Source organism: Pseudorca crassidens, chromosome 10, assembly GCF_039906515.1.
Source record: "Pseudorca crassidens isolate mPseCra1 chromosome 10, mPseCra1.hap1, whole genome shotgun sequence".
Taxonomy (NCBI): Eukaryota; Metazoa; Chordata; class Mammalia; order Artiodactyla; family Delphinidae; genus Pseudorca; species Pseudorca crassidens.
In genome coordinates, this window is record NC_090305.1 from 2,175,027 (window position 1) to 2,201,499 (window position 26,473).

General features: G+C 52.9%; 1 protein-coding gene and 1 long non-coding RNA gene across 14 annotated transcripts in view; one reads left to right on the top strand and one right to left on the bottom strand.

Annotated features, from left to right (window-relative positions):
- Window positions 1-26,473, bottom strand: part of SLC22A23 (solute carrier family 22 member 23) — a 144,203-nt gene that overhangs the window by 26,316 nt on the left and 91,414 nt on the right. For 9 of the 13 annotated variants that reach the window (XR_010946589.1, XR_010946586.1, XR_010946587.1 and 6 more), the window contains one exon: window positions 11,808-11,976. The exons of 3 other annotated variants lie outside the window; for them this stretch is intronic. Coding sequence is in view for 5 of the 10 variants with exons in the window: in XM_067751858.1 (XP_067607959.1) it covers window positions 11,808-11,976 (169 nt within the window). In the remaining 5 variants the exon portion in view is untranslated. Of the gene's footprint in view, window positions 1-11,807; window positions 11,977-26,473 lie in introns of those variants that run through there. One more of the 13 variants, XM_067751864.1, reaches the window with a different exon arrangement.
- Window positions 1,283-8,364, top strand: LOC137231502 (uncharacterized). The gene is made up of 2 exons (XR_010946600.1): window positions 1,283-6,440; window positions 6,699-8,364. It is a non-coding gene; the product is annotated as an uncharacterized lncRNA (long non-coding RNA).

Genomic DNA, 26,473 nt, shown 5'->3' on the forward strand with positions numbered 1-26,473 from the left:
TGAGGAAGCTGTGCTTAAAGACTTCAGCCACGAAGTTATAAGCAAATCACAGATAAACCCATTCTCTACTTAAAAACTGAAAGATTCCAGAGAACTCCGCCGACCTCCTGCCCCAGTCCTGGCGCCCCTGCACTGCCCTCCCCGCCCCGAGCTGACCCCTGCCCTGTGGGTGCGCATCCTTCCAACCACTGGAGCCCCGTTTATCTCAAGGTGCTCCCTCTGCTGTCACACTGCCCCTACCTTCAGTGGAAAATGCCTGTTGCGCTCTCCGAAATCCCCTTCCTCCCAGATGGGCACACGACTGCCCCCGTGGTGGTCCGGAGACCGTCACCCCGGGGGTGTGCACGGCGGTGTCCACCCCGAGATCCTGGGAGGAAGCCACGCTCACATCCTACCTGTGCACTGGGGGCACCAAGGCAGGTCAGTCCTACCCGGGCCACCTCGTTTCCCAGTGCGTCCCGAGAACATCCAAACTCCGCCTGGATCTACAGGCCATGAACCCCGTGGCCTCAGTTATTCCACGAAAGCCAAGAACCAGAAATTTAAGGAAGAGGCTTTGACTGAACGCCAGGGAGGTTACAGAGGACGCACTGCAAACCCAGGCTTTCTTCAGAGGAGAACCCCCAGGCCTCAGTCAGACAACCGAGTCCTGGGTCAGGAAGTCCCAGGCGGCGATGGGGGTCGGGGAGGCAGTGAGGGGCAGAGAGGCTGGGCAGGGGCAGCAGGAAACGCCCAACTGGGAAGGCACGGGCTTCCCGACCTTGCCCGGGGGCACCAGACTGCACCCCACACCACAGACCCTGCTGCAGGATCACACTTCTGCAGCACACGCGTGTCTGTTGACATGATGAAAACCCTTGAATCACTCACAGAAGAAGGCAGAGTCACACATCTGAACTTGAAGCCCGCGGGGGTCTCTGATTTGCACTTAGCCTTTCCCCGGCGGCACTGATTCAAAGGTCTGGGACCTGTGGTCTTTGAATCCCTAGGGCAGCATCACTTTTCCCACTTCAGGCTTACAGTACTACTTAAAAAGCAGGAAAATATATTTTAGAAAGATGCCCACCCTGGGGGCTTCTCTGGTGGCGCAGTGGTTGAGAGTCTGCCTGCCGATGCAGGGGACGCGGGTTCGTGCCCCGGTCTGGGAAGATCCCACGTGCCGCGGAGCGGCTGGGCCCGTGAGCCATGGCCGCTGAGCCTGTGCGTCTGGAGCCTGTGCTCCGCAACGGGAGAGGCCACAGCAGTGAGAGGCCCGCGTACAGCAAAAAAAAAAAAAAAAAAAAAAAGAAAGGGGGCTTCCCTGGTGGCGTAGTGGTTGGGAGTCCGCCTGCCGATGCAGGGGACGCGGGTTCGTGCCCCGGTCTGGGAAGATCCCACGTGCCGCGGAGCGGCTGGGCCCGTGAGCCATGGCCGCTGAGCCTGCGCATCTGGAGCCTGTGCTCAGCAACAGGAGAGGCCACAACAGTGAGAGGCCCACGTACCGCAAAAAAAAAAAAAAAGAAAGAAAGAAAGATGCCCACCCTAAATAGCTACAATGAAGTATCAATTCTTAAAGAATTACATGGGAAGTTTATTTATGTGGAACTACTTTTTCAATGGTACCAATGTAAATGATGTTACTGTATCAAGAGAGAAAGCTTTCCACTTCCTTTCTCTCTTTTTCTTTAAAGGAAGAACCTTTCTTTAAAATAATTTATTTTTGGCTGCGTTGGGTCTTGGCTGTGCGCAGGCTTTCTCTAGTTGCAGCGAGCGGGGGCTATTCTTTGTTGCAGTGCACGGGCTTCTCATTGTGGTGGCTCCTCTTCTTGCGGAGCATGGACTCTAGGCGCACGGGCTCAGTAGTTGTGGCTCGTGGGCTCTAGAGCACAGGCTCAGTAGTTGTGGCGCACGGGCTCAGTTGCTCCGCGGCATGTGGGATCTTCCCGGACCAGGGCTCGAACTCGTGTCCCCTGCATTGGCAGGCGGATTCCTAACCACTGTGCCACCAGGGAAGTCCTTTCCCTGTTTTCCGATCGATGCCCTTGGGTTGCTCCTCCAAGCTGAGCATCAGAAGCCATTCCAGCAGGAGGACCCTGCCCGCTTCCCCTCTTTAGGCCTCTGACTCACCACGTGCGTTTCAGACCTCGACGCTTTATGATTTAATAGTAACGTGTTGCTTCTGGTCTGCTTTCCCAGCTTTGTCTTACTTCCTGCCTTTCTGTTATCTGGCTCCGTCTCAAGTGCGTCTGACCTGCATTCCTGGATCTGTTCTACTCGCGTTGTATGGTCTCTCAGAAGAATCAGAAATTAAAATGCGACACTGCGATCCTTTCACAATACTGTGAAGTTGATATTTTTTCCTTAACATTTAACAATAAAAGCAAGTATTCCTTCTACCCCACTGGAGGACCTGACACAGACGACGATTCCACGCAGGCTGCCTTCCAGCAAACCCATGTAACACCTGCGCTTGGCAGTGCTCTACAGTCAAAGTATGTCTCTCTCTTCAAATCACCGAACTGGAACATTTACTCACAAAGTAAATACGGACAGGAAATAAGGCTAACTGCTAACGCTCTTTGAAATTAATTTTACCCTCAAGTTGTTTTGTCTGTGTTTCTGATGTAGTTAGTTTTGGGTGACACACCTGTCGACAGGTATGCTCTCGTACTAGTGATGTGACATCACTGCACTCATGGGATAAACGTGTACTGAACATGACCAGCCTGCAGGGGGGAAAAACATGTAAATTAATAAATGCCTTACAGGGAGCGTCTTCCAACAAACAGGTTAGAAAACAGAGAGGGAAGGACATAAGTGAAGTTGGAGGAGCACAGCCATGAAGGGCTTTGCAGAGATGAAGTTTCCCTGAACTTGTGTGTGAAAAGAGTCTTAGACAGTTGTTCTAAGGGTGCTTTGATTTAAAGAGGTGATTCTAGCTGTTAATGCTTTGGGGTATTACCAAGTATCAAACTTACGACATTCTGTAAAGATTTTCAAAATGAAAAAATTCAGAGACTAGAATTGAATTAAACACCAGTTGGGGGAATATCCTAAGTTTCTGATTCAAAGCTCTTACAAAAATACATACTTGGTTCCAGTAGATAAGCTTTCAGTTGCATTTTTTTTTTAACTTTAGTTCTGTTTGGTGTTAAAAAAAAAAAAAGGTAAGTAGTTTCAGTTCAGGGCAGAGCAAATGGATATGAATTAGCTCTTTAAAAAAAGTCAAGTTCATGACTTGAGTTAGACTTAGTAAATTAGGGAGAAGGGACAAGTATGAAATTAAAGAAAATTTGGCTCTTAGGATGGTTAAACCATAAAGTCTTCCTAAGGCAAATCAACTCTTCTTGTAAATCTTTGTAGAACAAGGAATTCTTTTTTTTTTTTAATTTTTAAATTTATTTATTTATTTTGGCTGTGTTGGGTCTTTGTTTCTGTGCGAGGGCTTTTCTCTAGTTGTGGCAAGCGGGGGCCACTCTTCATCGCAGTGCGCGGGCTTCTCACTATCGCGGCCTCTCTTGTTGCGGAGCACAGGCTCCAGACGCGCAGGCTCAGTATTGTGGCTCAAGGGCCCAGTTGCTCCACGGCATGTGGGATCTTCCCAGACCAGGGCTCGAACCCGTGTCCCCTGCATTGGCAGGCAGATTCTCAACTACTGCGCCACCAGGGAAGCCCAAGGAATTCTTTTGTAATTAGATGGCCACCACACTAGCTTATCTGTCACATAAATTCGGAACACTGCATCTCTCGTTTTTCAAAATGATATACACGCCTGAGCTCTAGAGTTCTTCCACTACAGGAAAACTGTGGAGGGACTATATCAGGAGGCCGGTTTATAGACCAGTTTTGTGACCTTGGGCAAGTCACCTAAACCTCCGGGCCTCTGTTTCCCCATCTGTAGAATGGGGTGGGCGTGGGGTGTGTGGAGTCACACCAAGGGCTCCCCCCAGCTCCAACATTCTCCCCCTAGTTTATTTCAAGGGGCTGATGGTAACCGTGGCCCCTTCTGAAAGTTAAAAAACATGCTGCTCACGCAGTGCACTTGAACCAATATCCTACTGCTGCTCTCGGTGTTGCCAGGACGAACGGAGCTGGCTCCTAAAATGCCTTCGGAGCTGGCCTTTTAAAGGCTAAGCAACTCGGAATGGACAACAGTGTATAATGGCTGCGATCAATTTAAAATGTTCCTCAGTTCCCACTAGAAACGGGAACATTTGGAATTCATCTGGGTTGGTTTTTTCCACTTTCTCTCTCCTTCGACTCTCTTCCTTCTGCTTCTTTTACTAACTTATCCACGTGCACAATGATCAGGCTGAAGACAGCGTAGGGCACACAGGGCATTTAAAAGGTGACACAGTAGGGGAATTAACTTGGCATTTTTGCAAATGATAAAAATAAAATGAGATGCTGAAAAGCAATTCGAGGAGATAAGTGGGCAGAAGGCTTTGTGTGGTCCTGCTTCTAACTGGAATTTTGTCGGCACCTCTGAATCAGCAACTGGTTACAGGGGGCTCCACAGACCCTCCCCAGGGGCCCAGCCTCCCCCTACCTGCGGCTGCAGTCTCGCCCCGACAGGATGATAACTGAGGCCACAGACGCCACTCACCATCGGGGGGCCCCTGCTGGTCCTGCCCTGACCTCACACCCGGCTCCGGAACCTGGCCCCTCTCTCTCTGTCCATCCACATGGACTTCTGCCAGCTGCCAGCCGGGCAAACACTTGGCAGCTCTCACTAGACACCTGTCACCAGACGGGCATTTCCCCAATTTCTGCCAGCGGCCAACAGCTCGACCTCACTGCTCCCACCACACGCACACGCGTGTGCACACTTGAACACACAGGCTCGCCACGCACGCTGCCTGAACCCTGCCTGGTCTCGAGGCTGAGAGCTCCTCCAGCTGGCCTAAGCGACCCCCAGCCTCCCAGGGGTGGGCAGGGGAGTGGGGTGGAACATTGGAGCACGTGTCAGGCACGGGGTCCGCGTGGACCACGGTGTGGCTCTGGGGTCAGTGACGCTGGCCTTCAGAGCGGAGGCCAGACCCTGTGGGAGCGCCTCTCTCCACATCTACTTGGAAACATTTCAGTTGACTGCAGGGGTTCCTAGTACTTTACATAATCTCTGCCCACTCAGAAGGCAAAAATGGGGTTGCCTCTGGCCACCCATTTAGAGAATATTTTGATCTCACTTTTAATTGCTCATATCCTATGCTTATGACTGACATACGGGCTATCATTTTTATGTCTATGTTTGCCTTCGTCAGTACTACCTAGTCTTCCCCCATCTAGATAATTTGTAGACAAACAGGATTTGGCTAAAAAAATTTTTTTTGCTCTAAGTTTCCCGAAACTCTCCCCAAATGAACTATCTGATAACCTGTACAAATAATTACTGCAGATTCATTCAAGCTCCCAGAGGCTACATGCCTTTTATGACTCACTTCTCACTTCTTCCGCTTCCTGGAAGGAAAACATCGTCCTGTGAGGCTTAACCTTTGGTGATGGTGTAACTGATTCCAGTCTCCCTCCTGGTGTGCGGGGCGCCCTGCGGCCCTTGTTTTGCCTGTTTGCATAGTGTTATTTTGACCCCGTACTGAAATAAAACTTTTTGATGGAGGAAGGTGTTTTGTCCCTCAAGTGTATAGGCGAGAGACAAAGGCCGGCAGCCGCGGGGATGCACGTATATACTCGTCCTCACGCTGGCTCTGGGGCGGCCGCGGGGATGCACGTATATACTCGTCCTCACGCTGGCTCTGGAGTGGCCTCTACCGGCTTTGACCTCGGACCAGTGCTGGTACCAATCTCTGTGCCTCGATTTCTCCATGCGCCGTGGAACCTCCTTCAGAGGGTCTGACTCAGAGGAAACCCTCAAGAAACGTTAAAAATTAGTCTTATTTTGGCCAGAATATTTCCGATGCTATTTAAAAGAGCCAAGTAACATATGGGAGCGCTTATCTATTGGAATTGTTAGTAATTTTTTTTTTCTGGATATTTATCTAACATGAGGCCCCTTCAATGTTTTATTGGCTTGGCCAAAAAGTTCGTGTGGGTTTTTCCATAACATCGTAACAGAAAAAAAACCGAACGAACTTTCTGGCCAACCCAATACAATGGCTTGTTTCTCGAAATTTTTAAAATTAAGATCGCTTTTAGCACATAGCATTTTCCCGAGGGTTTTAATTGTCTCTCCTCTACCGGTGAGTCCCGAGGTCAGCCCAGTCGAACGTCCTGGGTTTCAAGGTTTATCTCCCATTTGAGGAATGGATACCGTTGCTTATTCTCCAATGTTACCAGCGCAACTTGATCTTTCTCTAACTTCCTTATTATTCCCACGTTCATTTTCTTCTTCTCGTTCTCCTAAACGTTTCCCATGATCACGCTGACTGCCAACAGCACTCGGTTAATAATTCAGCATCTTCACACGTTTTGAAACTTCGAGGCAGTTCACGCAACACACACATCAGGTAAGTCTCAGGTGAGACCCTGTCCTACCCAGGGACCTGGCTGGGAGTCTGGGGAATGTGAAGGAAAACCGCACCCAGGCTCCCTGCAGGGGTGAGGGACTCACAGGTAAGCAAGGTGGGACCTTTCCCTCCCAGCAACTTCCATCACGGGCCACAGCTGAAGACTCCCAGACATACATGCATGTGGGTTTATGTTCTCACAGTGCAGATAAAAATCACTGGACTCAGTACTGAGGGTTTTTTGTCTTCGTCTGTCAGTTCCAGGAATGCCTATGACTTCTGCCGTCTGCCGTCTGAGATGACTCACGGTGGGGCTGGACTGGGCAGCTATGTCCCGTGTGGCACCTCACAGACCCTCAAGGACGGCAACCGTGTCACGTCCTTGCAGAACCAAGAACCGCTTCTTTTAAGAAGGGTGTGTTACCCCAGCCAACCCACATCTCCTTTCACTCTTGACAGCATCTTTCACTTTTTTGGAAGTGGACCAGGTCCCGTATCCCATAAGCAGATATCTGGCTTTTCCTTCTCACTGGGCAGCCTGGTGCACAGCAGCCCTCTGGGACCTGAGCCACCACCAGCACCCCTGGAAGGCTTCTTAAACTACCCGCAGACACTGTGACTCAGTCAGCCTGGGGTGGGGTCTGAGCCCGGGCGTTGCTAACAGGTTCCCAGGTGGTGGTGGTGGTGACGCTGGCCCGGTGGCCACACTCTGAGAACCACTGACATTCAGAAACCAGTTTTTAATGACTTGCCACACCTGTGTCTCTGGTGCAGCCTTTTGATGGCCTGGTTCCCCCAGCTAAAAACAGGAATAATCCCACCAACCACCAGCTTGTACCTAATCCGAAAATATCAGGTTGATACAGCCTCGCACATAGAAACCTGCAACTGATCTCGGGAAAAGCGTGTCCTGAAAACTTCAAGACGTGTTCAAACCGCCACACCTGACGGTGCACCTGCCTCGAAGGAGGCACGTGAGGTCGCCCTCCTTGGTGAGCTGCTCCACCAGGCAGGGGCGTGGGCACATGGCACCCGACACCTGGCAGACGCTGCCTGGGGAGAGGCCTTGGTGTCGCGACCATGCCCAGCACATGCCAGGCCCAAAGCAGACGTGCACGTGCTCGTCCTCACAAACTATCACAGGTACTCGGCACCAACAGTGATGCTCTAAGGCAGGTGACGGCACGCACCGGCGTTTCGGGAGGGTGGCCGGAACATCTCCATCACGTCCCGGAAATGCCTCCCAAGCCCGGGCCGTTCGCCCTCTTACCCACCTGTGCCCCAGCAGATCCACAAACGAGACCTCCCAGGGCTACCTGCAGAACAGACCTGGAACCAGACCCCGTCAGGTGACCCGCAGCCAGCGCTGCATCAGCACCCGCCCTGCCCTGCGGCCACTCCCACAGCAGACAGAGCGAGGCTCCCAGGGCACAGCCCTGCCCCGCTTCGGCCGCTGGCGTGTTTTCAGGTGGCAGAGGAAGCTCGGTGCCCAAGGCCCCCCACGTCTGACCCACCTCTGTGTCCAAGATCATCTTCCGCCCCAACTGGCCACTCGGGCTCTGGCCACACTGGCCACCGCCTTCCTCTTCCACAAAAAGCCAAGCGGAGCCAGCCTTTACCCTGGCTGCCGCCGTGCGCCGGGCACGTAGTCTCAGCCCAGAAGTCACTTCCTCAGAGACGCCGACTGCACTTGTCCCTCTGCATCCCGCTGCTTTATTCCATTTCTTCCTAGTGCCGGTTATCTGAAAGCATGTTATTGGCTGACTTATGATTTATGGGCTGTGGGCCCCCCATCAGCCCATCAAGTACGTCTCAGCGGGCAGAGGTTTGGTGACGTGCACGGCAGTATCCAGAATCCGTCGTGTCTAGAACGGCACGCGGTGTGCCTAAGTGGTAACTATGCATAATAAATGAGGTGAATTCACTTCTCTTTCAGACTGGTCTGTTTTGCAGAATTCCTGAGATGCAAACTCCCTGAAGTATAGTTTTTGCCCGTGGTAATGGGTCCCCTGGGCTCGGTGAGCTCATCCTTGGTGAGAATTCTCTTCCACGTGAGTCTCGGCTCCGGTGATGCCCCACGGAGGTTTCATTTCTGACCCTGAGGTTCCAGCGAGCTCCCCTGGTTCTTCTGTCAGCCCTGGAGAGCAGCTGGCATTTGGAAAGGAACATGTAGCCACGTGTGGTGCAGACTCCAAGGCGCTGATGTCCTTCCCGCCCACGGCCCAGGGCAGTTGTCCAGCTTTGGAGCTGAGGCCCTGTGCTGCGCAGAGATCTGTTATCACTGATGCTCTGAGGCCCGGCTTCGTCCCGGGGGCTCAGTTCTAAGTGCAGAAGAGGCCTGAGATCTCAGCCCCGGGCCCCGTGTAGGGAACCCAGGCCCCTGGGCCCCTTTCTGGTTCAGCTGCCCTGTGGTGCCCTGTGTCACTCCAGCGTGAATCTGTCCTGGGTCTCTGCCCAGCACCCCCTTTCCTGTGCTGGAGGTCAGCGCTGTGTCCGTATTTGGATAATGTCACCTCTTACCTGGTGTGTCTGGATGCTCCCAGCTTCCGTGTGGACCAGAAGATCCTTCACCTGCACCCTCTCCTTTGTGCTCCTGACCTGACCCTGTGTCCCGGGGACTTCATGTCGTGTGCTCTGCTTTATGGCCCTGTTAACACACCTGTTCCTCAGGCCTGCTCCAAAGCACCGAGCAGGCTGCCGGGCACCCAGGGCACATGCGATAAATACTTGCTCTTAAAGGAAAGAGTGACTTTCAACATTTTGTCACCAACAGCCGGTCGTGCTGGCCACTGCAGCTCACTGCCCTCCCCAGAGGCCAGTTCATCCTGTCAAACCACAGAGCCTTCTGCAAGAAATCTTCTACCGTAGCAGAGGGGAGGAAGGTGGCCATTAGGGGGCGCGAAAGAAGGGGCACCTCAATGGCCTTTAAAAGCCAGTGACGCCCCTGGAGCCACTCACGACTACAGGCAGAAGTGGGACACACCTCTTACCGCGATTCCCTCGACCGGCCCCAGATACACCCAGGCTTCCACACTGGGAAGGCGGGGATATAGTAACAGTAAGAGCAGTAGCTGATCTCTGCAAGCGCTACTGCAGGCCGGACGTACGTCAGGGGCCTTACGTAATAACACAAGGGACAAGTACACGGGTGGGTGGAGTGGGTCTACCCCATACTGGGGTGCCTGGTGCCTGCAGACGCTATCCATCTGTCTGTCCACACACACTTCTCACTTATCAGAGTACCCTGGGTGCCCTTTTCACCATAGAGTCATATTTTTACATTTGTGTGTTTCAAAGAATTATTTTTTATGCTTTACAATGGATTTAAATAAATGAACATTTTTACCTTGCCTAACACTAAACCTTGATATATTTTTAAAATTTAAAATAAAAAAATAAGATAAACAAAACCCCTAAAGCTTTCCCACAGGGGCCAGGCCCCCAGACCTGCTCCAGGAAACCATCCTCTGCCTTTTCTCTCGGACAGGTTTCCTCCTACCTGGGACAGGTGGGAGCAGAGCCTGGGCTGAGCCTCAAAGCCTGGAGGTGATGGAGACAACGCTGCCTATCCTTACAGGTGTGTGAGTCTCCAAGAGGCTGTGTCTCCAGGGGCCAGCAGACAGCACCACTGCCCTTGGGCGCAGTGGAGCCCAGGAAGCCAGAGGAGTGGGGTCGGGGGATTCCTGACTGCAGAGCTAGAGACAGCACAACTCCGGGCTCAAGGGTCAGCTGGGTGTCCTCAGCTTTGCCATCTGTACAATGGGGCCATGAAATGCCCAGACCGAATGATCCACTATTAATACAGTGCTTGCCATATGCCTCTGACACAAACACGATACAAACAAGTGTTAAATAAGGAAATGTCCTGAAATTCCAAACCAAGCAAAGCCCAGCTCTGGATGCAGCATATCCTTAGGGATATGAGGACAGGCTGCCCACTCCATCCTGCTTTGGGGAACGACTTCGTTCTTTGCCTCTTAAGACCCTGCAGGAAAGAACAGGATGTCCCCAAACACGTGGGCTCCTGCGGAATGGGTGCCGTCCAGCCTCGGGTGGGGGACGCTTTTCCTGGCAGGTGGCCTTTTTCTCATCTGTCCTTGTAGCCTCCCCACCACTGCCGAGGCTCTGAGGACACTGTGAGCGAGAACCCGGCTCTTGAGGAAAAGACACGTGAGTCTGGCTCATGTGATTTCTCTGCTGGAGGGTCTGCTGCCAGGGTGAGGGCGGGGCCAGCCTGTTAAGCTGCAAGGTCTCGCTTTCTTCCCCTCCCCCGCACCTTAGGAAAGGAAGCCCCGTTAACAGCCGTGTCCGCTAGGGCGAGCACTTAAAGCTAAGACACAACTGACTTCTGGCCCCAAATCGGCTTTTCATTAGTGACTAAATAACAGAAACACAGTGCAGCGGGTAAAACCTCCTCTCCAGCACCTTGTACCCAGTGCGGGCCGGCGGGGAGTCTGGCACAGAAAGGGGACGGGAGGGAAGGAAAGAAAGAAAAGAGGTTTTCACAGAAAGGGTACAGTGCTCATTTTTCGGGTAAACATCTCTCTATCCGAGAGCGGTGTTTTTCAACCTTGGCTAAACATTAATCCCCTGAGGAGTCTAAAAGCATCTGGTTGCCCAGGTCACAGCCCCAGGCCAGGCCAGTGTGTTCAGTTGTTTTTTCTCTAAAGTCAGCAAGCCAAACACTAAAAGTTACACACGGTTCTAAAAGGCCTAGTGGGCTCGTCCAGAGCAGGGGTGGACAAACTTCTGCAAAGGACCAGAGACTAAACGTTCTCGGCTTTGTAGGGCCACAGCGTCTTGGTAGTATCTGCTCAGCTCTGCCATCGTGGCATGAGAGTGCTCACGGATGATACACGTGGAAACACGTGAGCACAGCTGTGTTCCAACAAAACTTTATTTACAGCAACAGACAGCGGACCAGAGTTGGCCTGCGGGCCGGCGTTTGCCCATCCCTAGCCCAGAGGAGACAGGGGACAGTGGCTCGGCTAAATCTCTCCTGAACACCTCCAAACACATTTCCCCTCCCAACACGAGACCCCGCCCTTTGCAAACCCAGTCATGAAAAGTCACGTCGAACACCCAGCAAGCGTGTGTTCAGCCAGACCCTGGAGGGTAGGTGGCTGGAGCCGGGCAGGGGCGCCTAGGCTTCGCCCCACTCCTCCGTCTACTTCTGTGTATGTCAGAACGTTTGCCAAGATGAAACATTTAGAAGAGGAAATTTTTTTAAAAAGAGAGGAAAATTCCCTCATTAAAAATGCCACAAGCTGAAACTGGCGGGATGTCTGGGGACCGCGGGGCCCAAGCCCGGGCGCGGCCCTGGGACGCAACGCAGGTGGCCCGGGGGGTGGCACGGAGGATACTCACGACCAGTAGAGCAGCATGGGCAGGAAGGGGCAGATGATGAGGGCCTGCAGCACCTGCCAGTCCCGGCACAGGGCGGCCAGCCCGGGCATGAGGAGCTGCCCCGCCGTGGCCACGAAGCTCGCCACCATTGTGATCAGGAACCGCTTTCCCGGGGGGCAGAGCTCTATGCCTGGAACACAGAAGGGACAAGAGAGCCGTGAGCGCCGGGCCAGCACGCTTCCCATCTGGCCAAGGGCTGCAAGGTGGTGCGTCAAGGCTGAGATGCTCGTTTGTGCAGCTGGACGAGCTGAGGCTCCCCCTGCAAAGGGAGCGAGATCGTTGCTCAGGGTCACAGAGCAAGTCGCGGCCGAAGAACGCTGTGATGGAGAGCGGCCGGCTCAGGAACTAGGAGACGCTGCCTCGCGGGGAGACAGAGCGCGTGCGTCACACGCGGCCCCCATACCTTCTGCTCTCTCGGCGCCTCTGAGCTCCCTCTGCCGCCCTTCCTTCCGTCTCTGCTGCTGGACCACGCGGCCCTCCCAACCTCTGCACAGGGCACAGGAAGCCCAGCCCAGCTCCCCCCGCCTCACCACCCCTCCTTCCGTCCCACTGCTCCCCGAGCTCTGAGTTCCAGGCAACCCACTCACACGTGAGACCAAGACAGGTCAGTCGCACCCAATCCATCTTCTGAACAAGACAGAAGCCAAACCATGAAGCAGACTGGATCACGTAGGGCGGATCTCACCCAAGCCCCCCCCCCCTCTCAGAATTCTGCTGCCCCCGTGACCTGGGCATCCCACGCACCCCCGTCAGATGACGGCTCTGCCAGTAGGGGCAGGTCTGATTCACCTTCATAGCTGCAAAAACACCGGTGTCTGCCTTCAATAAATGTCAAGGACACAGTCCCTCCTGTTTGCAAGAATCTATGCTCTTAATTTGACCTTGCGCAAAAAAAGATGGTCACAAAACCTTAACTTGTAGCACCCAAGTGACAACCAGTGCACACCCACTACATGAGTTCCTGTAATAAGAGTCCCCAATGCTAGAAAGTGCATCTGGGTTTTATATATTTTCCCCCTATAGAGCCTGTAATTTGTCTGCTATTCTTCCTCAACAATTTGCAGGATTCCCTAAAGCTTGCTTTTTTTTTCATTTTTTTTAAAAAAAAAGCGTAGTTAAAATGATTTTTTAAAAAAGAATGAGACCCTCAGGAGAGAATACTTCTCACGTCTCTGTATCCAGAGACTGTTCGTAGATCAGTGGCTACAGCCCATCTGCTGGTTGTCCAGAGGCCAGAGCAGAGGTCAGAGGTCAAAAGGCAGTAAGAAGGGAAGCAGATGAGAGGGGGCGGAACAGGCAGATTACATCTGGTCACAGGAGGGAGTCGGCATTAACAAGGACCATGCACTACGCCAGCTAATAGCTACACCAGCTCATCTGTAAGGAAGAAATAACAGCCGCCCGCGTCTCCACCCCTGCCCTGCCGCAGACAAGCAGGTCAGCGTCCCAGCTACCCGTGCGCGACAGAGAAGCCTGGCCTTGCTACCAGCTACCCGTGCGCGACAGAGAAGCCTGGCCTCGCTCATAAAGAACTTCTGCTATTTAATTAAGAAAACAGGATCAAACAGTTCTCTCCCGGCCATTTACTGTGCTGCTGTTCCTTTCAGCGCCCAGGCCAGGTTCACGTAAAGGATCACTTCCTAGCGGGGCTCAGGTATTTACCCCACATCTGGCGTTCCTTTCTTTTTTTTTTTAACTTTTAATTTATATTGGAGTATAGCCGATTAACAATGTTGTGATAGTTTCAGGTGGACAGCAAAGGGACTCAGCCATACATATACGTGTATCCATTCTCCCCCAAACTCCTCTCCCATCCAGGCTGCCACATAACACTGAGCAGAGCTCCCTGTGCTATGCAGTAGGCCCCTGTTGGTTATCCGTTTTAAATATAGTCGATCCCGGGCTTCCCTGGTGGCGCAGCGGTTGAGAGTCCGCCTGCCGATGCAGGGGACACGGGTTCGTGCCCCGGTCCGGGAAGATCCCACGTGCTGCGGAGCGGCTGGGCCTGTGAGCCATGGCCGCTGAGCCTGCGCGTCCGGAGCCTGCGCTCCGCAAGGGGAGAGGCCACAACAGTGAGAGGCCCGCGTACCGCAAAAAAAAAAAAAAATAAAATAAAATAAAAAATATATATAGTCGATCCCAAACTCCCTAACTATCCCTTCCCCCCGCCCACCTGGCATTTCCCCTCTTAAAAATAATAAAGAGATCAGGGTCTTTTAGAAAAGACTAACAGTTGCAGGCTCTAGTTTTCACGTATTAAATAAGCACAAGCAGTGGATGCGCTGCCATGGAAACCAGAACTCGGCATCCGCCAGGGCGAGTGTGACGCTCTGAGGGTCGGCACAGGTTAAGATCAGATGAGAAAATTCAGCGCTTGGCCCCTCAGAGAGGGAGCGTCAAGGCAGCATAACGGCTTCACGTCCTCGGGTTCGCTGTTTGGACAGGCCCTGCGCGGGGCTGGCGGTTCTCCTCTTCTCCGCCTGGCTCTTAAGTATGAAAATATCTGCAGCTATTGTTCTGCTCCCCCAGGCCCCCTTCGGGACGTCTAATCCCACACGTCAGTCTACACCACGTGCTGTCGCACCGAGGATCACAGGCCACTTCCCAAACCCGGGGCGAGGTTTGTGGGCGACAAAGCAGCATCGCCCCTCGACAGGCAGAGGGTTCCACAGTCTGGCTCCTCCTCCCTCGACCCTCCCCGTGACCACTGCTCAGACGACGATGACCTTGTCGTGGTTCTCCTTCCACAGGGTCTCTCCTTGCTCGCCCGTAAGTGGCCCGAGCGATCCTCTCACTCCCAGCTACCTGGACGGGAAGCATCAGCGTCACCTGGGAGCTTGTTAGGCACACAGAGCCTCAGGCCCCGCCTAGGCCCCCAGGATCACACCTGCGTTTTAACAAGAGCCCCAGAAGCCCCCCTGACAAGCACTGGCTCACCGTGCTTCTCCCAAACCGTGGGCATCACCCACAGCAGGAGAAATGCTTTTGTCTCCCAGGCACACGTCTGTGAGAGCGGAATAAGTAAAATCGTTTCCCGACCTCTCCAGGGCTTCTGCTCTGCTAGGAATCCTAGCAGAGATCTTGCTTTATCTCATCGGGCAGAAGAACGCAGAGCATTCCAGCAGATCTACAGCATTTCAGTATTCCTGCTGAGGCAATGGAAAAACACAGCCATTCGATGTAAGGACACGGGTATGACACTTACAATGACCCTTCTGCCTTGACTCACCAGGAATCCGTTCCCAACTGCCTGAAATCAACTACGTTCTGAAGGTGGCTGTAAAGATGTTTCAAAAAGAAAAAGCAATTATCAAAGAACCTCAGGCACTTTGGGTTTGCCTTTAATCACATGCTCCTTTTGGATGATGAGAAGTCAGCTTTTCTGAAGTGAGGAGAGGAAGGAATACATCAGAGGGTGAACGTCCTAAGTCCCCGCATCTGGGAGGGGGTGGGGACTGCAGGTAGATGGTTCTACCCGAGGAAGGTCTGATCCCAGCTCTGCGCACAGGAGCGCTCAACCCTTATCCTTTCTTAAATGCATTTCTAAAAAGCTGTGCGTGCTTGCCGCGGCTCCGGGAGCCTACGTTTTCTTGGGATCTCGAAGTGCTCCCAGCTGCTCTGAAATGAGTCTCCAGGGTTTTTCTGGATGGCAGTCGGCCGTAAGGAGGGAACACATGCAGCTGGCTGACAGCATCCGCATAGAACGAGGAGGAAGTGGGCCCTGCAGGGGAGAGGCTGGGGCGCCAGTGTGGGTGCACGGCAGGCGTGGGACCCCTTCCCCGCCCCTTCCCGTCGGGTGAAGTCGCTCAGCCTCTCTGTGCTGCTCCTTCCTGGCCTACAAAGCAGATAACATTCCTCGGCCACGAGGTGACACACATCCAACCGCCGTTCAAGGCTGTCGTCCCTACAGACCTCAGGCTCAGGCCGTCTGGGTCCGGCTCCGGGTGGGCTCACATCCCCCAGAGACTAACGCCACTAAAGTAAGTGCTCCCATGCGGGACCTGAACGATCCTGGGTTTTAGGCAAAACTCGGTCGGAACCGACAAAACGATATGCGTACAAGCCCCTGTGACAGGATTCTTGGACGTCAGTAGCCTCTGCTCTCCAGGGGAGGCTGACGAGGCTGCGTGGAAAGAACAGTCTCCTCTGGGTGACGGTCCCTCTCTCGCTGCCTCCGCCTCCCCTTTGGGCTGTGAGGCCCACACCCACCTCCCCCCACCCTCACGAACTCCTGCACCAGGTCCCCAGGAAAGAAACAGGGAGTCTGGACTGGCAAGAAACCAGCCTGCACGCAGGCGTCAGCACGCGCTCCCAGCGAGCCCAGCAGGATGTCAAGCCCCGCTCCTGCCCCCACGGCTTCTCGAGAAGCACCGGCCCCTGCGGTTTCCCTGGGGCGCCGCCCGGCTCACTGTGGCTGGACCCAGACGTCACCCCACCTGGGACAGGGGCTGGCGGGACTCAACTCGCTGGAGGAGGGAGACGGGCTCAGGAAAGGACAGTCTCCCCCAAACTGTGTTCAAGCACCAGAACGAAACATGCTTCTGGATCCGCCGGGGAGTGAGAAATCCATCAAAGCCCGGGGCTCCGCCGAGCGGCTCGGCCACCCCACGAAGGGGTAAGCCCACCACGGGCCGCCGGGCCCCTCGCAGCCCCGCGGCCGCAGCACAGGCCACTCAGGGGCCACTGGACCAGGCTCACATCCTTCCACGCGGAGCCCCTCCCTATCCGCCCGAGAACCTCTGTCATCAGCCGAGGAGCTGAGGGGCCGCTGGGGAGAAACTGCCCGAAGCAGGAGGAAGGGGCCCCGCCCAATGGAAGGGGGGGGCATCGCAGCCCCCCACCTCGGGCACCGGCTCCCTCCAGCCTGGCCCGGCCCAGCCTCCGGGCTGCTGACGCCCCCCCGGGCCCGGGCTCCTCCCCAGCAAGGGGGGTGCGCTCACTGGCCGCTGCCCCGACACCCGCCGGCCTCTCTCCTCTTCCCTGCTCCCTGCCCTCACCGAGCTGGCCCGGAAGGGGACACACCACCCTCTAATTACGGCTGAGGACACGGGGCCCCCAGAACCCCAGAAAATAGACCTGTGACATGTGATTCTGCAATTCCTTATTATAGCAAAAAGTGGCCTGAAATCGCCAGTCATGGAGACTCAAATAGCATCTGAGGGCGTGACTGTAAAAGGCTGCTGTTATCACAACAGCTTCCATGTCTTACCTTCCCTGTGGAAAACTTCCTTTTCCTCTCAATTTAGGACCTGCCAACCCAGCGGAACGGTTAAAACCACCTCCATTTAGAGAAAAGAAGATAAAAAAATATGGAAACGTAAAGATCTCCTACAATTCACATTCCAGTGCCTGCCAGACATACAGACTCAAACATCTAATGCTCAAACGCAGAAGAACCACATCACCTGCCTGCCGGGTTGCCCATCAGGTCTGCAGCGCTGGGCTAAGGCACGGCCCCCCTCACTGTGGCTAAACGCGCCGGTGGGCATTTTTCATCCATTAAACTCACTCAATCTGCACAACTCTCCGATGGAGGTACTGTTTTGTTTTTTTTTTTTAATTTGCGGTACACATGCCTCTCACTGCTGTGGCCTCGCCCATTGCAGAGCACAGGCTCCGGACGCGCAGGCTCAGCGGCCATGGCTCACGGGCCCAGCCGCCCCGCGGCACGTGGGATCTTCCCAGACTGGGGCACGAACCCGCGTCCCCTGCATCGGCAGGCGGACTCTCAACCACTGCGCCACCAGGGAAGCCCGGAGGTACTGTTTTTAATGCTCGTTTCACACAAGAGGACCCCAAAGCTCGGAGTGATTACGTGACTTGTCCAAGGTCACACAGCTAAGGAGGGAACCGAGCAGGAACTGAAGCTAGGGCCCCCGTCCCCCGGTGCCTCCACCCGCCTGGCTGCAGGCAGGTCTCCAACGGGAGTCCCTGGTGGGTCTGGCCTCTCGGCTGCACCCACTGGAATCTAAGGTCCTGGAGGTCAGGCCTCCTCGGCTTTGCTCACTGCCCTTCCTCAGAGTCTGGGATGGTGCCTGGCACACAGCGGGGACTCAGGTATCTGTCACCTGAAGAAGCTCGTGATGGACTCTTCCCGTCTGGTTCAGTGGCTTTACCTATGCTCCTCTTTCCTTAGATGTCTACGATGGAATCAATGAGCGTCACGGTAGCTGAGACTGGTGAGTAAATCTGCAGAAGCTGGTCTGACACGGGAGCCCACTGTGGTTCACAGATTCACACGCTGAGCGCTATTGGGGAGACCACTGCCCACAAAGCCCAGCTCCGCAGAAGGAGCCCCTGAGCCCGGTGTCCTCTCCAGATAACGAATTCTTTCTATCACCTCATGTTTCTTTTAAACGAGTATTATAATTACTCAAAATGAGGAAAAAGGATTTAAACGCTCACTGATGTTTCCGCTTAGCAAGCGCTTCTGTTTAAGAACAGTGACTAACGTTCAGCAGTACACACTTAAGAATTTACATTAATTCCACTTTCAGTCTCCCAGCATTTAGCGAGAGAGGAAAAATCCAGCGAGAGAAGGGACCTGAAGCATCAGAACAGCCTCAAGCCCGCTGAAATCCCTGCATTCTGCATCTGCTGGGCACCTTCATTCAGGCTGAGCGAAGGAGCAGGTACAGAGAGAGGGGGATTTTCGGGTCCAGAACACAGGTTTCCAGCCGTCAGTTCCAAGTGACACTCCTCAATCCTCACTTTCTTTGGTACCAGCCATCCTGTGGGTCAAAATTGCACTTACTGACCCATCATGTCTGCATCGTTAGATGATGCACCCAACAGAGTCCTCGGAGACGGCAGATCTGAACCCTCAGAGGAAGGTGGCCCAGGAGCACAGTCCTAAGCTACTGCCAACTCTGCCTCACGTTAGCAGCACACGCTCCCCAGGTGTCGGCGGGCAGGGAGGACCACCCAACTTCTATTTGTCTTCAACTGTCGACGTTGTTGTTGTTTTATGAGCTTGACGAGCAGTCAGGAAAGCAGGGGTTGGGTTTATGGTAAATAGAATATATCTCAACATGAGGTCACAGTATCCTTACTGTATAATACCTGGTAATGGTAAATGCACTTCACTCTTTAGCATACTCGTCCTAAACAGGCAGGAATTCTTGGAAATTAGTCTTTCTAAACAAGGTCTTCCTTTTTTCTCATTTGCTTCTTCTGCGTACCTTCCTGTCTCTCTTATGTCTGCATTTCTAAAAGCTTTTGAAAGTTCATACATTCACCAAGAAGACAGAATCGTGTAATGAATCCCCAGAGACCACGTGTGGGGTCAGCGATGATCAATATTTTGCTTCTCTTGGTTCTTCTGCCACTTTTCTTTCACTGTTTCCTGTAATATTTAAAATCAAATTCTCTTTTTTTTTTTTGCGGTACGCGGGCCTCTCACTGTCGTGGCCTCTCCCGTTGCGGAGCACAGGCTCCGGACGCACAGGCTCAGCGGCCATGGCTCACGGGCCCAGCTGCTCCGCGGCCTGTGGGATCCTCCAGGACCAGGGCACGAACCCATGTCCCCTGCATCGGCAGGCGGACTCTCAACCACTGCGCCACCAGGGAAGCCCTAAATCAAATTCTTGAAATCATGTCATTTCACTTCTAAGCCCACAGACGTCTCTCTATAAAAAGGATATTTTCTTACGTAAAGACCAATACCATCATCACATCTGACAAAATCTATGATAATTCTTAAATGTTATTTATTCTCCAGTCTATGCTCTGATTATTCAATTACCCCCCAAATCTCTTTATGGGTGTATGTTTAAAACACCAGGTCCAAACGAAATTCATACGCTCGGCTCTAAGTCTCCTTCAATGTAGAAAAGCACCCCCCATCCCCTTTCCCAGGGCGCCGTCTTGCTGAAGAGGCCAGAGGGCTCTGGTTTTGTCTGGACACCTACTTCCCGGGGGGTGCTGACTTGTTCCTTCATTCGCTTTTTTAATCTCTGAACAGTAAGTTAGACCTGAAGGTCCAGCTGGACTCAGGTGCAACATTTTCCGTAAGAATGGCTCGCGGTGGGCCCGTGCTTCCTGCTGCAGCCCCCCAGGAGGGGCACCTACTTTGGAAGATGCTGAGCTTGACCAACAGACTCACGTGGTGGCGTCTCAGCCTCCCATCCGGACCGCTCACCAACACCTTCCTCCTGGCTTCAACATCCCCCGACGGGCAAGGCCCACATCAGTGATTTCATCAGGGGTGCAAGATTTTCTAATTCCGTCGTTCATTGCGCGTTGTTTTTCGCCTTGAGTTATACTTGTACAGAAGAACTCTTATTCACCAGGGAGGGCCATTCAGAAGAGGCAGCACTACGGAACCACAGTCACACCAGGCAATGGGTAATTTCACAGGTCACGTCACCTCTGAGAGCTCCCACTGTGCTCAGAGCAAACGCAGGCCTTCACAGTGACTTGAGGCCTGACGTGTTCTCCAGCCCCCTCCCCCTCGGACCTCATCTGCCACTTCCCCTGCCCGTCACCCACCGGCCTCCTTGCTGCACCTGCTGTCTGTCCCTGTGCCTGGAACACCCTCCCCAGAGTGTCCCACGCTCCCTCCGCCCGCGTGTCACCGGATCAGGGAAGCTCTGTCCGACCACGCCACACGTAACAGCCATCCCTACCCTGTCTCATCTCCCCAGGTTCTTCCCGATGACTCACCACACAGCGGACAGGGTCTCTGGACTGTGGTTCTCAAGTTTCTCAAGTGTGGTCCCAAACCAGCAGCAGTGGCACCTGGGACCGTGCTGGAAACACAAATTCTAGGGCCCTGCTCCAGACCTGCTGAATCCGTACCTGGGGCTGCATCCAGCACCCCGTGTTAACAAGCCCTACGGAGGACCTGACAAATATCACGTCATTCAATCCTTCTAATAACCCTAGGAGGTAGCACTATTTCATCATTAAATTTTAAAGATAACAGAACACAGATTCCTGGGCCCCGGCCTCAATGCTGATTCGGGGGGTCTGGGTCAGTGTTCCAGAATCTGTGCTGCTAACGAGTTCCCAGGTGACGCAGGTGCTGCTTGTTCAGGGCCCACGCTCCGAAGCCCAGCGCTGGGAACACCACGGGGAGAGTTCTACACGTCTTAGCCCTGAGATCCCATATTAAGGTCCCCTTTGCAGCATTAGCATATTAAAACTAACACAGCTCAAGGCTACACTGCAGCTTAGAACACCTGTTGGCCTGCAGGCCTTGGGGAGACTACGTGCTTGCTTTTTTCCCCATCACCATGTGTGACTTTCTTTCCCACTGAGGAAAACAGCTCTTCCAGTGCCCCCAGGGCAAGGCAGGCAGAGGCTTAAAAGACCTGGAGTTGCAAAGAAGTTCGACTCTCAGCCTAATTCAGATAAGAGGAAACTCAGAGAACACCCACCGGGGCTGGCAGAGTCCAATGCCAGGCAGGTAAGAAACGTGCCAAACCGGCCTGGGATGAGGGGTGGACCTGCAGCGAATCACGGCTTGCTGGCTCTGTTTAAAGCCCTTCAAATTCAATTAGAAGAAAACCTCAGTCTGGGTCGCACGGAACCCGGCGGGGGCCAGGGTCCGCCACGCGCTGCCGGCCTGCTGGCTTCGTTCACGGGGAGAGTAAGGTCACAGAGGCCACTGGCAGCGACCAAGCCTGCTCCTACCCATCTCTTCGACGTCCAGCACTGCGTCCAGCACCCAGCAGATGCTCAAAATTTGCTGCACTAAGGGGCTTCCCTGGTGGCGTAGTGGTTGAGAGTCTGCCTGCCAATGCAGGGGACACAGGTTCGTGTCCCGGTCCGGGAGGATCCCACATGCCGCGGAGCGGCTGGGCCCGTGAGCCATGGCCGCTGAGTCTGCGCATCCGGAGCCTGTGCTCCGCAATGGGAGAGGCCACAACAGTGAGAGGCCCGCATACCGCAAAAAAAAAAAAAAAAAAAAAAAAAATTGCCCCAATTTTGATAAAAATGAAACCGGCATTCCTTCCCCAGCCCTCCCCTCCCCCTGCCTCCCCCTCAATGTGATAACCTGGCACCATGCTCACAGGCTTTGGTAGGGACAGACACTGACCATCACTCGCCAGGTGCAACCGGGTTCCCAAGCCCTGGCCCCGTCCCTCCTGGGGCGAAGTCTCGGCTTTCCAGCTCATGACCTTGAGGAATATCTACCCCGAGGCCAGCCTCCCTCTGCAGTTGTACGAAATTAAAAAGGACTGTATCCGCAAGAATCCACCTGCCGGCCGCTCCTTTCCCACGGAAACAGCATCATTCAAGATAGGTAGCCCAGAGGCGGCAACGGGAAGAGCAGAAGCGCTGAAATGGGCTGGACTTTTCCATTTTCCAAGTACCTGCCTCATGGTCTTGAGCTGAGTACTTAACACACTCATGCTGTCACGGAAGAGGGTGACAGGTCCCCGCCGGAAGGACGGGTGACAGGAGGTGAGCTGCCGGGCTCGTTTGCCCCAGCGCCTGACACAGCACATCCGAGTAACAGCTCAGGGACTCGGTCCAACGGCCCCGGGGCTGCGGGAGACTCTCATGGCCACAGCAGAGGCTCTCGCAAAACGCCCCTTGAGTTCCAGGTAACCACGAAACAAATGAACTTTTGTAGAAGTTTATAACTCTTGTGAAAGCTGGGGACTTTTTGCATGAGAATGGCAACCTCCAAAGTGCCGGGAACGCTAACCACAGTAAACAGAGGAAGGGCCTTTCTACATGATCCGTTGTGTAAAGGCGAGCAAGGATTTTCCAGGCCCCACGTGAAAAGGGAGAAGACAATTGTCACAGCAAATGTGCAAGCAACAGAGCACAGGCCTCGTGGAAATGGATGGTCCACGGGGAAAGGACAGCCCTGGAATGCAAGGATGGGAGAGGTCCTAAGAGATTTGTCTGTGGGTTTTGATGGGCTCCATTTGGAAGGGACACACTTAGCATTTGGAAAAGCGGCCCTGGAGGCACCATAGTTTCTAAGTAATTCTATTTAAAAGAGCAGTGTTGGGCTTCCCTGGTGGCGCAGTGGTTGAAAGTCCACAAAAAAAAAAAAAAAAAAAGAGCAGTGTCTTCACACTACGTTCCTTCTTTAAGGGTAATGGTGAACGGCCGGGAGCCCCACCTTTCATGCCCCCCGTGAACGCAGATGTTTGCATCACACCCACACCTCCAACCGTTTCATACCGTTCAAAACGGCCTGCTGTGAAGTCAGGGACTGTACAGCTCCCTCTAGTTCTTGGTTCTGAAGGAGGCGAGTTCAGGACAGACAGCGCTTTATAACGAGCAGGACCCTCAGGCTGAGGCTCTCTGGAGCCCGACCTGTCCCGGGGGCCCTTGTGAGCTGCAGTGGGAAGAGTTTCCCAGAAAGCATCCCTCCTCTCAAGCTGAGAGGGGGCTTGTCAGCTGCAAGGGATTTAAAGTCTGCAAAAGTTCTGCCACTGAATTATAATTTTTGTTTGTTTAAAAGGTTTGATTCCAAAAGCCTGCTTTTTATGTGGTGTAAGAGTCTGTTTCAAGGCCAAGCTTTGAGAACACACCTGAAGCTAGCTCACTGTTAGTATAATGACTGTCAGACCTCCAGGAAACTTCCAAGGGGGGTTTGTTTTGTTTGCTCTCTCCCTCTCCCCCTTTCTTTGGTCCAGAACATAAAAGCACAGAAGTCACCCCACTTTGGATGTGAAGCCGCAGTCACTGGCAGTCACTGCTGTGGTATCAGGTGACAATCAAATGTAAATGCTGTCACACAAAACAACCCCAGAGTCCGGGGTACATGTTTAGCCAGCACCTCTGAGTCACGCTGGGCCACCACCTTTGACAAAGCTGACAGAAGATACAGAGGCAAAGGGGCAGAAAACAAATGAACTATTCACTTATCATCTATCACGACCAAAGCTTTCCTGCCAGGGTGGGGCTGTGCTTGGAATTAATTACTAGTGAGGACTGACTCCACTCCTGGTTTGGGAAAACCCAAAATTCGAGTGACGGGCTTTACACAGAATAAATAATGTAAGTTCCTTCAAAGAAAAGTTAATAGATTAAAAAAATTACATAACTTAAATCTCCACGTACTTCTCTCATTTCCTGAACAAATTCTAGGGTCCAAGTGATTAAATGTATTTTGATTCATGGACAGAGGAAGCAACCTGCCCAAGAGAGTTAAGAAGGTAAAACCCAAGTTTTTTAACAGCTGACCGAGCAGTTTACTCCTCCAGGTAAATAATATGGGCTTAAATGTCGGGTATGTCTGTGTGAAAACTTACGTTCAATCAGCATTTTAAGATGGGCCCTGAATTTCAAATTAAACCCATCACAGCGTGATGTTTTAAGGATATGAATCTCCTTAACATAGCTCAACTCCTCCAGAAAGTCGCTGTATAGCTCACGCATCGAGATAAAGCAAAACTGAAAAGAGCGTCTCAATTCATTTAGGCAACCAACGACTAAAACTGAAATGCAGAATGAAGCAGAGCCCCAGAAACTATGAACGAGGCATGCTGGGTCATCCCCACGCCTGTGGTCCTTCTAAACGCGGAGGTCCCCAAAAGCAGTGCTCCGCAGAGTGCGGTTCCCTTAACCCTCTGCCTCACCCTCCCCTGGGATCCCCTGTCCAAACCTACAGAACCAGACGCTTCCTTGGTAGGAGCCAGAGTTTAGCAGGGCGTCCAGGAGATGCTGCTGCACCTGTCATCAAGCTCCAGCAGAACTGATGCGGTTCTTCATCGCCTCAAACCACCATCAGACACATAACACCTGCACCTGTTAGTGCTGCAAGGGTGGGGAGACCTTTCCCTACCCTTTTGGGTGCGCTTCCTGGGGGCCCGTGAATTAAACTGACAACAGGCAGATTGGCAAGAGAAAAGACAAAGTTCACTGCTGACTGTGGAAGTATGGACGCGGGGGGCTCACAAAGAAAGCGGCTCAGAGAAGAGAAGCAGTTAGAATTTGGGGCTTATACACCACCTCAGCATGAGGAAGGAGTTAGGACTTCAAGGGGCAATAAATAGTGAGAAATGAATGCCAACGTAGATGAAAGAAACTATTGGAAAGTAAGGTTTAAGAAAGTCTGTTTATGCAATTTCTCATCTCTGGTGACAGGAGTCACTACCCGCACCCCGCCCCCGCCCCCGGATAGGAAGCTTTCCATAAAAGGGGATGCATGGGAGATGAATTCTTTCAGAAGATCTGCTTTTAGGCAGTAAGAGGAGTGCAGAGAAAGCCTCTTCCTGCTTCTGTCAACTCTCAAACGTCTTCAGCCCAAAGGGCTCCTTATGCCACGTGGCACGTTCTGGACCCTTTCCCTAGGAAACAGTCACCTGCGTCATGGCCTTTATTCCTCACCACATTCTTGCCCTGTTCCCATTTTACAGGGTGGCCCCAAGAGGCTGGTGACCAAACAGGTCTCGGGTCACGTGGTTTACAGTACCTGGACCTTGAATCCAGACTTTCTGGGTTCTAAACATCAGGTGTGTCCTTTAAGAACAAAGCAGACAGCCCTGCCCTCCACACACGCACACACTGAGACGCTGTCTTCCTATTGTTCACCTCTTTTCAGTAAGACTTGCTCAATTTATCACCACGACTGCTAACCAGACCGGCTAAGCTTATCGACGAGGGCCCACTCCCGTGTCTGCTGAGACATAATGAAACACTCAGCAACCAGCCAAACGTCTAAGGGCCCATAGCTTGCTCCTGAATCGTCCATCTGCTTCCAAACATCACGACACTGATGGATGACCCGGGGACCCGCGTGGAGTCAGGCCCAGCAAAGAGCTCATCATCGTCAAACACTCGTGCCGACCAGGGGGCAGCTCTCCCACGCAAGAAGGAAGAAAAACATCTTATTTGGAAAAGGACAGGTGGAGGGGACGAGATGGCAGAAGAAGAAAACTACATTCTGTAAATATTCAGGGTATTATTTCCTTCACTAAATTTAATGCTGGATTCGTTAACTTTAAAGAAGATTTCTGCTAAGGAATGGGAACACAAAGTGGCGTGTTCAGCCCAGTCTCTGACAGCATTCGAGGAATATTCTGGTTTCTACAGCTTTTTCTTCCAGAATTGTACCTGACCAAAGCGGTAACCACCTAAGGCTTCTTAAATTTAAACTTAATTAAAGTTAAATAAAATAAAAAATTCGGTTGTTGAGTTAGGCTAGCCACATTTCACGTGTTCTACTGGACAGCACAGATCTAGAATCTGATGTCAAAGTGTCGAAATAAAGACACTTTGCCAACTTTCTCAAGAATATGTAAGGAGGAAGGAGGGGGCAACTGAACTTCAAAGATCATTTTTAAATTGTGAAATATTTCAAGTATATTGGAAAAGTATAAGAAATACTAGAAAACACTTGTGTGCCCAAACACCTGGCCTGGTCAAATCTTTACTTTACCGTACTTCCCCACTTCTTTTTGAGTGAAGATAAGAAAACACAACAGACACAGTGGAAGCCCCGGCGGGCCCCTTCAACGAGCCCAGTGAATCCTCTACTGAAAGTTACAAAGGAGCCCCACGTCGGTGTCCGGCAACCACGCGGTGAGGACCCTACGCTCTGGACCAGGCAGCACGGGTTCTAAGCTTCCGGGACAGCTGAGAGCAACTCCAGGATGTCTGGAGATCTGCTGAAGGCTAAAGGGAACTGATTTGAATGTACAGACAGATGCATAAAG